Genomic DNA, 15,972 nt, shown 5'->3' on the forward strand with positions numbered 1-15,972 from the left:
ATGGATGGGGCATGGGCAGTGTCTCGAGGGTGAAGGGGATGTGGGAGTGAGGGCTAGAGGGCTTTTGTATTTTTGTTTCATTGGGACAAAGTCCCACCATACCATGGTGGGCCTTTTAAATTGCCTGCCCTGGCATGTGGAAGCTCCTATAGCTGCCTCCACACTTCTTACTAGGTCAGCTGGCCTGACTCCAGCTCACATCTTGCTCCCAGTAATAGAACCCCATCTTGCAAGCACTTTATCCTGAGGTAGGTGGGCTGAGCAAAGAATTTTCCTGATTTCCCCTACCCACCAAGAGTATGGAAATCCAGACCATTCTCTCTGTTGTACCATCGAAGAAATTAATGAGGTTAGTCAAGCAAGCGCTCCCTTTTGCTATCCATGCTGATTATACATTATTATGTTATTAGTTTCTAACTGTTGTCTTTTCTCCTGTAGTAATTATTTGATTATTTTTCCTACCACTAATGTTAAGTTGACTGCAGCACAGTGGGCTAAAAAGCTGGCTTGTAAAGCAGGCCAAGGCCAGCAGCGCGAGTTCAATTCCCGTACCTGTCTCCCCGAACAGGCGCCGGAATGTGGCGATGAGGGACTTTTCACAGTAACTTCATTTGAAGCCTACTTGTGACAATAAGTGATTTTCTTTTTTCTTTACCGCTTTATTGCCCTGCTTAAATATAGTTATAATCTTAGGTATCTGCCAGTGCACTGGCATTCCCATCAAATTATTACATATATGTCATGCTACTTCAAGGATGGTCTTGTGGCGCAGTGGGTAGTATTCCAGCCTCTCCGGGTTTGAGTCTCATTGCAGGACATGATGAGCAAGGAAGGTTGCCTGTTCATAACAGGTTGACCATCAACCTCCAAAATTCTTCCAACATGCTAATGCAGGTGGTAAAAGTGGAAGAGACTCCTGGTCAGCCATGCTTAATGTGGAGTGGCGCCCCTCAAACTCTCAGCCTCTGGCAAAAGGCTAGTCACCTGTTCAGGAAAAGCCTCGTTATGGGGAAAAATGAAAGTCTGCCTTGCGCATGCACCACGAGGTATCTCGTCTATCTCTTTCCTTGATTATTTGAAAACACAAAACGCAGCCTGTCTGGATCAAGCATTGTATCCTCTTTGAATTTGATTGGTTTACTTACCATTTCTCCACTTTTTATTTTAAATGTGGTTACCCCCCCCCCCCCCTCCACACACACACATCCCACACCCATCACCGCTGGTGAACCCACCTTAGACCAGCCTACTTTTTCTCCCTGATATATGCTGAAGCAAAGTAATTAATGAAGATTCCTGCTACTTTACTATTGTGATATGTGATTTATCCTTTTATCCTGCCCATCCTTTAAGGCCCTATTCCCATCTTGACTTTTCAAACATTTATGTGCCTGCAGAATATTTCACTGCTTTGTTTTATGTTTGTACCAGACATGTCTTGCTATGCAAACATCAGAAAGTATGAAAAATAGGACTGGAGGTGGAAAATAATATACTCAAAAATTAATGTAAATTCTAATCTCTGTTTTGTATAATACAGGGTATGGGAAAGTAAACTATTGCTGCTGCAGGAGATCATGGATGAATGTTTAAAAGTGCAGGCAACCTGGCTATACCTGGAACCTATTTTCAGCTCTCCTGATATCATGGCTCAGATGCCTGAAGAGGGAAGACGGTTTACTGCTGTAGACAAGACTTGGAAAGAACTGATGAAACTAGTTATAATGGTAAGTTAAATAATTACTGAATGTTGGTTATAATATTACCACCCAGGTAATTGATAACTAATTGCAGTGTCAAGCCTAGATTTATTGGCCTGCATTATATGACTCATTAATAATAAAAATATTCATTGATATGTTATACATGCTCTTTCACCGATGCAAACAATCTTATTGAGCTATTCAAAACTGCAAGATTTTGGACTTTAGAATTTGTTACAATTTAATCACCACCAATTATCCAAAACTACCAATATTTTCTTAGCCCCTTCTCCCACTAATTTTCACCCTACCCATCCTCTCCGTAAGGTGGAGTACTCTTGTTAGCATATGCCTCTACATACATTGGTCACTCTTTGGCGCCTATCTGAGCAGCCGTTATTAAAATCTAAGCCTCATAATGACTGCTGTTGAAATTCAGGATTATCACAATTAACTTAATAATAATAATCGCTTATTGTCGGAAGTAGGCTTCAATGAAGTTACTGTGAAAAGCCCCTAGTCGCCCTAGCCCCTGTTCGGGGAGGCCAGTACGGGAATTGAACCCGTGCTGCTGACCTTGTTCTGCATTACAAGCCAGCTGTTTAGCCCACTGTGCCAAACCAGCCCCAACTTTGAACGTATTCTCATTTGATATCCAAATGTGTGTACTTCCAGTAGGTTGATGGATAGCGATCAAGAGTGGAGATGCTGCTTATTTTCCGCATCTTAATCCAGAACTGCTGAAGCCAGTTATATACTCCAACTACTGCCTTATCAGAGATTAGCTAACACAACATAGACCAGGTATCATGTACTAGATCAGAAATTCACTGTGTAAACGTCCTGAGATGTTGGAGAAATTATATTTTTGTTGTTGGAATAAATGGGTCTTTTTCCGATTGTCAGACAGTGACTAGTTGGGTACCGGAGAGACCTGTGGTAGGACCCCAACTGTTCACATTGTATTGTTATGGGCCAGGGTTTAGAGAACCCCAAAGTGTATCATGGCGTTCACCTGACCCACAACTTTTAATAGATTGTGGAATGGGGAGCACACGACCCACTCTACAGGTGTGGTACAGCAGAAATGGAAAAGTATTTTTTAAAGCAAAACAATGCTTATTCCATGAATTCAAGTTAACCCTTTTAAAACATACAGTGAACATCTTAGCAACTATTAATTCAAAAACAACCCCCAAAGACTACAGCACTAAGTAAACCTTTACACTTTCCTTATTAACATCCATGCGACTTAAAAACAAAACCTTTATCAGAAGGACATCAGGTTAAAGTCACGACTGAAAACATTAATAATTCTGAATTCACCAAATGATCAAGAGATACTCTTTCGATGGCAGAGAGAACAGCAGTATCCCTGCTTGGTCTGGCTTCAGCTTCAACACTGAAAACAAAACTAAAACAGACCCTGCAGCCTGCTCAAAAATGAAGTAAAAAGCTGACAGACAGCCCAACTCCACCCACTCTCTGACATCACTGCCGTAGTAAACACCCATTTCTTAAAGGTACTCTCACTACATATATTTATATACAAACCCATTTATAAGCATCCATTTCTTCAAGGTACTCTCACATGACACCTCCCCCCAAGAAAAAAAAATTAACAATCAACTTCAAGATGGCTTCATTCTTCACCTTTTCACTATCCTTTAAGAAAAGCACACAGTAAATAAACATTTTTGTTTCATAAAACAACACACGCAAACAGGTATAATAATATAGGCCTTTTTTCCATTTTTCTTCCTCCAACTGAAATCCTTCTCGATTGACAGTCTCTTTGAACAAGAAGGTCTCTGCACGATCGGTCCATTTCTCTACTCCTCGGCATTTCTCTTTGAAGTCAGATACTTTAGTTCAATCTGATCACAGAGTCCCTTGTAATTCTCCAACACAGGAGCATTGGTTATCACAGCTATCAGGCAGTCAAATGTATGTTGAAACTTCGCTGTCCATTGACGTTTTTGTTTCATCAGCAAGTCCATCAGTGGAGCAATCACACTTCAAAACCTTTGCACAAATGTTTGATCAAATGCACTCATGCCAAGAAATTGCATTATTTCCCTTTGTCTCAAGGGTATTGAAAACTCAAGAAAGTGACTTGGGCTTTTCCAAATTTACTTTTGGCTACGTTTATCACCAAACCCGTCTCCTGAAGTTGATCGAATAACTCCATCAGATGTTTAAATGTTCTTTCCATGTCTGGCTGAAAATTACCATATCGTCAATGTATACTGCACAATTGGGTAATCCTGAAATTCATTTGTTAGTTAACCGTTGAAATGTGGCTGGGGCATTTTTCATGCCAAATGACATAACTTTGAATTGGTACATACAATCTGGAGTCACAAAAGTTGAAATCTCCTTTGCCCTTTCGGATAAAGGTACCTACCAGTAACCTTCAAGTAAATCCAGTTTGGAAATAAAAGCTGATTGTCCCACTTTCTTAATGCAATCCTCCAAATGTGGGATAGGATAAGAGTCCATTCTTGTAACTGCATTAACCTTTCTATAGTCTACACACAACTGTTGGGTACCGCCTGGTTAAGGCACCATCACTACGGGTGATCTCCATTGGCTGCAACTCACTTCAATTATGCCATTCTTAAGCATACTCTCAATCTCTTCATTAACCTGTGTCAATTTTAAAGGGTTAAGTCTGTATGGATGTTGTTTGATTGGAACAGCATTTCCCACATCTACATCATGTGTAGCCATTTTAGTACTTCCCAATGTAGCTCCACAAACTTGCCCATGTGATATCAATAACTCTTTCAGGTCAGTTTGTTTTTCCTCTGGAAGGTAACTCAACAATTTATTCCAATTTTTAAGAACATCCTTATTTTCCAATTTAATTTGAGGTTGTCAAATTCACAATCATCTGGATTTGGTTCGTCACTTTGAGTTAGAAATATTTAAAACCTCCTCCTTTCCCATACCAGCCTCCCCGGACAGGCGCCGGAATGTGGCGACTAGGGGCTTTTCACAGTAACTTAATTGAAGCCTACTCGTGACAATAAGCGATTTTCAATTTTCAATTTTTCAATTTTTCTCTCCTTACCTTTCAAAGTACCTTGTAAGCATATTCACATGACACACTCGGTGAGTCTTCCTTCTATCTGGTGTTTTTACCACATAATTCACCTCACTTAATTTCCTTTCAATCTGATAAGGTCCACAACACCTAGCTTTTAAAGGCTCACCTACCACTGGTAACAACACTAACACTTTATCTCCACTGGCAAAACTACGAACTTTGGATTTCTTGTCCGTGACCCGTTTCATCACATTTTGTCGAACTTTCAAATATTGTCTAGCTAATTCACCTGCTTTATTTAATAGTTCCCTAAAATTTGACACATAATCCAATAATGTAATTTCAGATTTTTCACTCACCAATTTTTCCTTAATCAATTTCAGTGGTTCTCATGACCAAAAATTAGTTCAAAAGGACTAAATTTGGTTGACTCATTAGGTGCATCCCTAATTGCAAACAGTACGACTGGATAATCGTGACAATAAGCCCTCAACATTGTCTTTAATTTCTAATGCTCCCTGCCATTCTGGATGGTATGCAGTTGATTTAAATTGTTTTATTCCTAAGCTATCCATAACTTTTGAAAAACCTTAAGGTAAAATTTGATCCTTGATCCAATTGCATTTCTGTGGGTAGTCTAGAGCTAGTAAAGAATTTAAGTAACTCCACCACAATCATTTTAGCTGTAATATTATGTACTGGAATGGCCTCTGGACACCGAGTAGACACATCCATTATAGTCAAAAGATATTGATTCCCACTTTTTGTTTCAGGAAGCGGTCCTACGCAATCAATTAGGACCCTTGTAAAAGGTTCCTCAAATGCTGGAATGGGGATTAAGGACACTGGTTTTATCACTGCTTGAGGTGCTACCACTGCTATCACTTGACATGTGTGACATGATTGACAGAATTTAACTACATCTTTATGTAGTCCAGGCTAATAAAAATGTTTCTGTATTTTAGCTTAAGTTTTCCTTATTCCCAAATGACCTCCCACTGGTGCCTCATGTGTAACTCACAACACCTCCTTTCTATACCCTACCGGCAATACTACTTGATGAACTGCTGCCCACTTTTCATCCACCTGCGTATGTAAAGGTCTCCATGTTCTCATCAAGACATCACTTTTACGGTAATAACACTCTGGTATACACTCTGATTACTCTTCCGTGTAAGCTTTCTGATACATCCGTTTTATTTCTATTTCTTTTTGTCGTAACTCCGCCAATTTTCCTGAATTAAAAATATCCGCCTCATCCTCCACCTGTTCTTGTTCTTTTTCAACCATCTGATCAAAAATCATTTCTGATAATTGCACTTCAACTTCATCTTCACTCTTTGATTTCTCCTCTTGGCTTAACCTGTGACTTTGCGGACTTGTCACTACACTATCCGGTAAAATCCCAGGATATTCGTCCTTCAACACTTCAGTTGTCTGATTTTCCACTGGCTTATCCACCACAGTAGGCATCACTCCCACCTGCGATCTAACTATATCATTACCCAAGATTAACTGTATTCCTGGACAAGATAGTTTCTCTATTACTCCTGCTACCACTTCACCACTCTTCACTGGACTTTCCAACCTTACCTTATATAATTGAACGCTACTCCTCTCACCCTGAATTCCACATATTACCACCTTTCTGGCAACATTCTTCTCAAACTACATAACTCCTTGTCTCTTACCATTAAAGATTAACTAGCTCCCGTATCTCTTAAAATTGTGACTCCTTTACCTGCTCTTCCGGTACACATGAGTAAACTTTACCCACACAAGTAAATTCTTCAAAGAGATCTGTAACCTTCTTACCAATCACCTCTTGATCAGGCTGTACAATCTTTTGCACCTCCTTGCTTCACTTGGGCATTCCTTAACCACTTTAACAAACCCCACTGACTTATCCTATTTTACCACATCAGCCTTCCCAGTGCTTTCCTTCAACCACCAACACTGTGACTTCACATGGCCTAGTTTATTACAGTGAAAACATTTGAAAGTTTTTGTGTCTCTTCCACCATCCTGGATTTCTGCTACCGTGCTACCGCATGACAGCATAGTGGTTAGCACAATTGCTTCACAGCTCCAGGGTCCCAGGTTCGATTCCGGCTTGGGTCACTCTGTGTGGAGTCTGCATGTTCTCCCTGTGAGTACGTGGGTTTCCTCCGGGTGCTCCGTTTTCCTCCGAAAGTCCAAAGATGTGCAGGTTAGATGGATTGGCTGTGCTAAAATTGCCCTTAGTGTCCAAAAATGCCCTTAGTGTTGTGAGGAGTTACTGGGTTATGAGGATGGGGTGGAGGTGTGGGCTTGGGTAGGGTGCTCTTTGCAAGAGCCAGTGCAGACTTGATGGGCCGAATGGCCTCCTTCTGCACTGTAAATTCTATGGTCTTAATCTGAGGTACACTCTCCTTATTATCTCTCATCAGATTACCTTTACCACTTGAGTATTTCTCATGTCCCCAGTTTCTATCCCTCACAGGCTGAAACTGATGTCGGAAACCAAACTTTGATTTATGAACTAATTCATAATCATCTGCCATTTCTGCTGCTAATCTCGCAGTTTTAACCCTCTGCTCTTCTACATGAGTTCTCACTATATCGGAAATTGAATTTTTAAACTCCTCCAAAGGTATAATTTCTCTGAGAGCTTCATACGTTTGGTCTATTTTCAAAGCCCTTATCCACCTTTCAAAATTACTCTGTTTGATCCTTTCAAACTCCATGTATGTCTGACCAAATTCTTTACTTAAATTTCTAAAGCTTTGTCTGTAGGCTTCAGGCATGAGTTCATATGCACCTAAGATGGAATTTTCACCTCCTCATATGTCCCAGATACTTCCTCTGGTAGTGATGGAAACACCTCATTAGCCCTTCCTACCAGCTTTGTTTGAATCAGTAATACCCACATGTCCTGTGGCCATTTCATTTGTTTAGCCACCTTCTCAAATGAAATGAAAAAGGCTTCCACCTCCTCGTGAAACCTTGGCAATGCTTGGACATATTTAAATAGATTCTCACCAAGCCTTCGACTTTGGCTCTTTCTCACTATCCTCATCAGTATCATCCAACTGTATGTTTCCCTTTACACCTGCCAATTTTAACTGACTGTCATGTTTCATGGCCATTTTCTGAAGTTCAAACTCTCTTTCCTTATCTTGCTCCCTGATCTGTACCTTTTCTTTTTGTTCTGCTAGGGCTATTCTTTCTGTTTTCCTTTCTTCACTCTCTTTTTCCTCTCTCTCTCTCTTTCTCTTTCTTTTTCCTCTCTCTTTTGTATTCTAGCTGATTTAATTCTTTCTCATGTTGCATTTGTTGAATTTGTAACTGAATTTTTCACCATTTCCAATGAGTCAAACTGTATTTCAGGCAACTTTACATGCTTAGCCACCGCCATAATTACCTCGGGCAGGATTCGCCGACGCCCCGCTGGTGGGTGCAGTGTGACTCTCGCTCCCGCTGGCTTCCGAATTCTCAAGCACCAGAGATTTGGCGGGGACGGGAATCGCTCCATGCCGGTCGGTGGGCTCCCCCGGCGATTCTCCGGCCCGCTATGGGCCGAAGTCCCATTCTATGCAGGTCCCACCGGCGTAAATTGGTGTTTGTCCCTTACCAGCGGGACCTGGCAGCTCAGGCGGGCTCCGGGGTTCTCAGAAGGGGTGCAGGGCGATCTGGCCCGGGGGATACCCCCACGGTGGCCTGGCCCGCGATCGGGGCCCACCAATCCGCAGGCCTGTGCCGTGGGGGCATTCTATTCCTACGCGCAGGCTGTGCAAACCTCCGTGATGGCCGGCGCGAAGGTGAACCCCCTGCACATGCGCGGGGATGACATCAGCAGCCGCTGACTTCCTGCGCAGGCATGGACCCTCGCCTGCCAGTGGAGTCCCTTTGGCCCTGGCTGGCTCCGTGCCAAAGGCCTTCCAAGTTGGCTGATGGGACGCAAACCACTCCGGCGCCGGCCTAGCGCCTGAAGGTGCGGAGGATTCCACACCTTTTGGGGCAGCCCGACACCGGAGTGGTTCCCGCCACTCCACTGCGCCGTTTCTGCCTGTCACGCCGATTCCTGGAGTATTCCGCCCGAGCACCTTTTCGCATTTTGTCAGGTAATGATAACTGCAACATTTTTGCCAACTCTAACAGTCTGCTTTTAGTCTCTGTCTGTAAGGTACTGCGTGTGACCGGCTCCACCCGCAAAACCTTCAGAGCCTCTGAAAGAACCATTGTCCACAACACACTCCCTACTTAAACTAAAATACCACACTTGAAAAGCACCCACAATATGCTCACCCCTCACTGTCTTTAAGTTCACTGAGCCAATCCATTAGATAGACTTTTATCCCCCTCAAGCCCCCAATTTGTTATGAGCCAGGGTTTAGAGAACCCCAAACTGTATCATGGAGTTCACCTGACCCACAACTTTTCATAGATGGTGGTATGGGGAGCACACGACCCAGTGGTACAGCAGAATTGGAAAAGTATTTTTTAAAGCAAAACAATGTTTATTCTCAGAACTCAAGTTAACCTTTTTAAAACAGACAGTGAACATCTTAGCAACCATCAATTCAAATACAACCCCGATAGAATACAACACTAAGTTTTAATTAATAACTTCCCAAACAACATCCAGACAAAATAAACACCTTTTAACAGAAGCACATTAGGTTTACATTCATTACTGAGAACATTTATAATTCTGAATTCACCAAATGATCAAGAGATAGTCTTTTGATGGCAGAGAGAACAGCAGTACACCTGCTTGGTCTGGCTTCAGCTCCAACACTGAAAACAAAACTAAAGCACATCCTGCAGCAACAGCCTGAAACGAAAGTAAAAAGCTGACAGACAGCCCAGCTCCACCCACTCTGTGACATGACTGCAGTAATAAACACCCATTTCTTAAAGGTACTCTCACATGACACTGACTCATGCCCACAGTAGCACCTACCACCTGGGTGAACCATGCAAGCTGGCACGTCTATCACATGGCCCTGTTGAATAGCTGGGGACAGGATGATGGGGATGGTCAGGGGAGGGGAAGGGGGGCTGCATGGCCCAGCAGCTGGACCTCACTCATCCATCACTCCTCACCCACAGTGGACATCACTGTTCGCCACACCTCCACACCCATCAGACAGAGCACAGATGTGGCATTCAATAGTGTGACTATGTGTTTAATATGAAGATGTACTTGCAGTCTGTGCCCTAGCCCCTATAACTAAGCTGCACCCTGCACCCGTGCCAACTTAACTGATGTCTACATTTCTGGAATTACGGGCCCTAACACTTCCCGGAGGCGGTTCCCCAGCCTGTACAGCAGGAGTGGAGGTTGACTGCTGAGACCCCTGCCCTGCGACTAGGATCCACATTGGCGCACGTTTCGTGGTGTGACCCGGACTAGATGGGCTAGGCTGCTCCTCGGACATCCCGGGTGCCGCCCTGTTCCGCCCGCTGCCCACCTGATGCACCAGGGACAGGAGGGAAGGGGGGGGGGTGGTAGTCAGAGGGACTGCGCTGTTCCGGCACCTCCCCTGCATGGGACCCAGCACCTCCTCCTCCCTTGAGGTGCCTGATGGCCCCCGGACTTCTTCATGGGACGGGGGTGCGAGTGGAGCCAAACCCCGAGGCGCCCCCGACACCTGGAGTTGCAGGTTCTGAATGCCCGCTCTGGTATCGACCAGGCTATGTTTGCGGCCATGGACACAGGGAGTGGGTCATTCCTGTCTGGGACTGGACCATCTCCCTCTGGGTCTGTGCGTCGCCGGCCAGCACCTGGGCAATGGGGCTGATGCTCTCAGCCATGGCCTGCTGTGACTGAGAGTGCCCCTGCAAACTGCAGCTGGCTCTGGCACATGGTTGCCTGCGAGAGGGCAGCCCTGTCCTGGGCCATGGCCCCCGCTTGCACAGAAAGCCCCGACCTTGCAAAACCTGACCCAGGCCCGACACCGTTGCCCCCATTGCCTTAACCGCGGATGCCACCTGCGCAGTTTCGGCCTGAGTAGCACGCATGACCGGCACCACTCCCTGCTCCTGCAGGCGGTTGGATTCCTCCACCTGCATCTGCAGGTGCTGGAAGCCGGCCATCATCCCCTCCTCTGTTCCCTGAGTCTCTCACTGCACCTGGGAATGGATACTCCAGGAGCCCGGGATCCGTCTGGGCAGCAGCTGGTTGCTGGGGCCGGCCTGCCCTCCGACCATCCAGCCCTTCGGCTGCTCCTACCTCCACCTGCTGTACCGGTATGGCTGTGTGGTGCGCACCAGTGAGTGTCCCAGAAGCCACTCCACTAAATTGCCCTACCGAGGTGATAGTTTCTGAGATGGTGTACAAGATAGCTGTGCTGGAGCGTCAATGTGCTCATCGGACCCAAAGTCTTGGGTTCCTGGGTCATGGTACCCTGCATGTCTGTCCTCTGGGTCGTGGTGCCCTGCGTGTCTGTCCTCTGGGTCGTGGTACCCTGCATGTCTGTCCTCTGGGTCGTGGTGCCCTGCGTGTCTGTCCTCTGGGTCGTGGTGCCCTGCGTGTCTGTCCTCTGGGTCGTGGTACCCTGCGTGTCTGTCCCCTGGGTCGTGGTGCCCTGCGTGTCTGTCCCCTAGGTCGTGGTGTCCTCGATCGTCTTGGGCAGGTGACTGGTGTTCCGGCTGTTCTCCCAATCGGTGCTTGGATTCCTGGGAGGCACCGTACCCGGCACTGGCTGGGGGAAGGGGCCCCCGGATGAGCCGGGCCCATCGCCAGCAGGTCCCATAAGACACAAGACGGCATGTATGGTTAGATAGGCGGACGGGGGTGAGGCATGAGGTGGTGACGGCTGTTGGTGTGTGGGGTAAGGGGGTGAGAGGTGGAGGGGTATGGGATGAGGGGGTGGAGGGGTGCGGGGTGGAGGGTGAGAGATGGCGGGGTGGAGGGGTGAGTGGTGTTGGTGGGTGGGTGAGAGGTGAGGAGGTGAGGGTGTGCATGCTTGTGTCGTCAGGCGCCGCAACCAGGCACGCTTACGACCTCCGTGTCAGCGACCTGCCACTGCTCCAGCCCACCGACGATGTCGAGTACCCTGTGCTCGGGCATGGTGAGAGGTCTTGTGGCACTCTCCCGTCTTCTCCCGCTCCCGGTGGTTATGAGCGGTCTTGTCCTGGGGGGGGCAAACACAGATAGCAACAGTGTTAGACGGTCGCACGCATGCCGCCCAGGGGTTGCATTGGTGCACAGGGCACCCGACCATAGCATGGGTGGGTGCAGCCATGTGGGTCAGAGGTGGTACTGTCGCCATGGGGGGGGGATGTGGGGTGGTCACGTGTGTTGGGGACAGGGGGGTTGGTGCCAGCGGCACAGTGCTGGATACTTACCCTGGCTTCACTGAGGAGGTTGTTCATCTTCTTTCAGCACTGTCCTACAGTCCGGACCACCACCCCGACAGCGCTGGAGACATTGGCCACCTCCACCCAGGCACAGCGAACAATGGCGCCTGCTGTCCTGCATCCCAGCCCGGGGTACAACACCAGCCTCCTCGCCTCCACGGTGTCCAGGAGGGTGTCTAGTTCCCCATCCTTAAATCGCGGGGCTGCTCTCCGCGCTGCCATCTTGCCTGTGTTGCGTGGGGGGGGGGGAGGGGCGGGGGGGGGGGGGCGGCGGCGGCGGCAGTATATAATCCCCGCCGCGCTATCGTGTCAATGACGTGGCCGGTCCGTCGGGCGTTGCACGATGCACCCATAAAATCCCATTGTGGGCCGCTGAATAGCTCCACCTGGGGGCCTGAAGACGCCGTCGTGAAACTCCACGGTTCTCATGACGGCGTCAACACTTAGCCTCGTTTTGGGAGAATCCATAACTTTTCTGTCAGTTTCTCGAGCGTTGTCAGTCTGTTGTTGCTGTAAAAGCCCCGAACTGTCAGTGTCTCCCCCGTCCTGTAGGTGTCAGTGTCCCCCCCCTTTTGTAGGTGGCATCCATAGTCACAGGTGTGAACCTGTGGTTCTCGGTTAACCCCAAATGCTGTTGCAGTTGGTTCCACGACCGGAGTGTTACTACCACCACTGGACTCGTTGAATATTTATTAGGTGGGGATGGGAGTTCCACTGTGGCTAGGGGCCAGATGGGGGTTCCTCTGCAGGAGCCCACCTCCATAAGCACCCACTCACCTTCTGACTCCTTTATCCACCTCTTTGCCCCCTCCATGGTTGCCGCCCTATGATAATTTTGCAGGCTTGAGAGGGCTAGGCCACCCGCTGGATCTTGTTCTCTGCAGTACTCTCTTTGGGATCTTTGTGTTCTTCCCTCCCCACACAAACGCCATAATCAGTCTGTATAGTGAATTGAAAAAGGCCTTGGGGGTGTTGATCAGGATGGATCTAAACAGGAACAGGAAGAGAAACCTTTGCAGTACGTTCACCTTGATCATCTGCACTCTCCATATCAGGGAGAGTCAGAGTGTGTTCCATCTCTACAGGTGCTTTTTTACTTCCTCCGTCAGGCTGGTCAGGTTCCACTTGTGGATCCCTGTCCAGTCATAAGCGATTTGGATCCCAGGTAGGGGAATTTGTGTTGGGCCTGTTCAAAAGGCAACCCCTCCAGCTCTGCCCCTCCGCTTTGCGGGTTCACCGGGAAGACCTTGCTCTTGCTCAGGTTAAGTTTGTAGCCCGAGAAGACTCCAAATTCTTTCAAGAGCGCCACGATTCCTTCCATGCTGCTTCGCTAGCCAGAGATGTAAAGGAGAAGGTCATCCGCATAGAGCGAGACTCTGTGCTCTCTATCTCATCTCCGGGTCCCTTTGTAGTTCTTTGCCACCTTAAGTGCGATGGCCAGTGGTTAGATCGCCATGGCAAACAGCAGCGAGGATAATGGGCATCCCTGCCTTGTGCCTCTGTGCAACTGGAAGTACGTAGAGCTGGTGGCATTTGTCCATACGCTCGCTGTGGAAGTGTTGTAGACGGGTTTCACTCAGGCGGTGAACCCTGTTCCAAGCCCGAACCACTCCAGTACCTCTATGAGGTACTTCCATTCGACTCTATCAAAGGCCTTTTCTGCATCCAGGGAGATGGTCACCTCCGGTATTCTCTCCCCAGATGGGGACATGATCACATTCAGCAGGCCCCTGATGTTTGATGTTCGCTGTTTACCCTTGACAAAGCCCGTCTGGTCTTCTGCTACCACCTCTGGCATGCAGTCCTCCAGCCTCTTGGTCAGTAATTTCGCGTCTGAGTTTAGCAGTGAGATGGATCTGTCATTTAGGACAAGGGTAACAGATCCATGGGAACACCATTCCCTGCAAGTTTCCCCGCCAGTCATTCACCATCTGGCCTTGGAGGTTATCACTATTCCTTCACTGTCGCTCTGCCAAAAATCCTGGAATTCCCTCCCGAACATCACTGTGATTCTACCCACGTCACATGGGCTACAGCAGTTCAAAAAGGAGCTGTGGCACCCACAGTCTTGAAGTCTGTAAAGAAAAGTTGGAGGGTCGCTTAGCCAAAAGACTAATGAAAAGGTCCCCGCAAAACATTACCCTGGTGAATAGTTGGAGCACTGCAGAGCATTAAAGCGAATTTTGGAGGTTGTCCCCTAAAGAAGTGAATGAACATTCAAGGTTGTTGTAATGTATAAGGAAAAGTAAAAAGTGGAACTGAGTTCAGAGCATAAATAATTATTAACTATAGTATTATGTTAATCGTGCCTACTTTATTTAACTGTTACATACAACAAAGGCTTTTGTTTAAAAATGTAAAATCTTGTGGCATAGTTCTACTGATTAATTAATGGGTGTTCTGATTTATCTTTAGACATTAATGGTCTTTATTGGATAGAAACAACAGTCATTGCGTGACATTTGTGTGGCTTGAATGTTACTTGCCATTTATCAACCCCAGCCTGAATGTTATTCAGGTTTTGCTGTATGTTGGCATGGTCTGCAGTTACAAATCAGTAAATATCCCCACTTCTGACCCTATGATGAAGGGAAAACCATTGAAGCAACTGGAGATGGATGGGCCTAGGCTCTAAGGAAATTCTGCTGTGATCACCTGGGGCTGAGATGAATGGTTTCCAACAATCTTTTTTATACTAAACATTACTGCAACCAATAAAAATATTTTCACCTGATTCCCATTGACTTCAATTTTTCTAGGGCTCCTTGATACCACAATTGGCCAAATTCTGCTTTGATGTCAAGGGCAATTACTGTCGTCCCACCTTTGTAATTCAGTTATTTTGTCCATTTTTGAACCAAGGCTGTAACACTGTCTGGAACTGAGTGCACCTGCTGGAATCCAAGCTGAACATTTGTGTGCTGGTTATGACTGAGCATGGACCACTTGATAGTACTATTGATGACATCTTCCATCACTTTGCTGATGATTGAGTGTGGACAGATGCCAGATTGAATTTTTCCTGCTTCTTATGGACAGGATATACCATGGAAATGTTTCATTTTGTCAAGTATCCTAGCTGTACTCGAACAGTTTGGCTAAGTGTGCAGTTAGTTCTTTCGTCGAACAGCTGGGATGTTGTTGGGCCTCTAGCTTTTCTTGTTCCTTCAGCCATTTCTTGAAATCACATGGAATGAATCAAACTGACTGAAATTGTCATCTATGATGGTGGGGATCTCAAGAGGAGGCTGAGATGAATGATCCTTCTGGCACTTCTATTTGAAAATGGTTGAAAATGCTTCAGCTTCATCTTTTTACACTTATGTGTTGGGTTCCCTCATCATTCATAAAGGGGATATCTTAGGAGTTTCCTCCTCCAGTTTGTTGTTCAATCATCCACCATGATTCACAACTCCATGTGGCAGGATTGTAGAGCTTTGATCTGATTCTTTGTCTATAGGATTGCATAGTTGTATCTAAGGTATGCTTCTTCCGCTGTAATGTATGAATGTAGTCCTGAGTGGATTGGAGGCAGGTTAGGATTGCATTTGAGATATTTAAAATTTTTGCATATCGTGAAGCCAACCCACCTGTTTTAGAAAATTAAAATGACCTCCTGTTAGCTCTGTTTGTCTCTCCACAAATTTGGTCTGATTTGTAGTGAATTCTAGCATTTTGTGTTTTTGAAATTCCAGTTTCTGCAGTGTTCTGTAGATTTAAGTTCTTGACCTTGGCCAAAGAATATGTTTTAATTTCAGTTCATATGGGATGGAAGGGCACTAACCCAGACCTTTCTCGCCCCCCACAGGTAAAGTAAAGTCTACTCTGCTCAAGGCCTTTCCTCCACCGAGATTCCTCACCTCTTATTCT

The 15,972-nt window shown here is 46.4% G+C and overlaps 1 protein-coding gene across 2 annotated transcripts in view; it reads left to right on the forward strand.

Annotated features, from left to right (window-relative positions):
- The window catches only part of dnah7 (dynein, axonemal, heavy chain 7), a 498,762-nt gene that overhangs the window by 140,732 nt on the left and 342,058 nt on the right, over positions 1-15,972 (forward strand). For both annotated transcript variants that reach the window (XR_005459743.1, XM_038789116.1), the window contains exon 18: positions 1,541-1,727. Coding sequence is in view for 1 of the 2 variants with exons in the window: in XM_038789116.1 (XP_038645044.1) it covers positions 1,541-1,727 (187 nt within the window). In the remaining variant the exon portion in view is untranslated. The remainder of the gene's footprint in view (positions 1-1,540; positions 1,728-15,972) is intronic.

This window comes from Scyliorhinus canicula, chromosome 2 (genome assembly GCF_902713615.1).
Source record: "Scyliorhinus canicula chromosome 2, sScyCan1.1, whole genome shotgun sequence".
In the NCBI taxonomy this organism is placed as follows: Eukaryota; Metazoa; Chordata; class Chondrichthyes; order Carcharhiniformes; family Scyliorhinidae; genus Scyliorhinus; species Scyliorhinus canicula.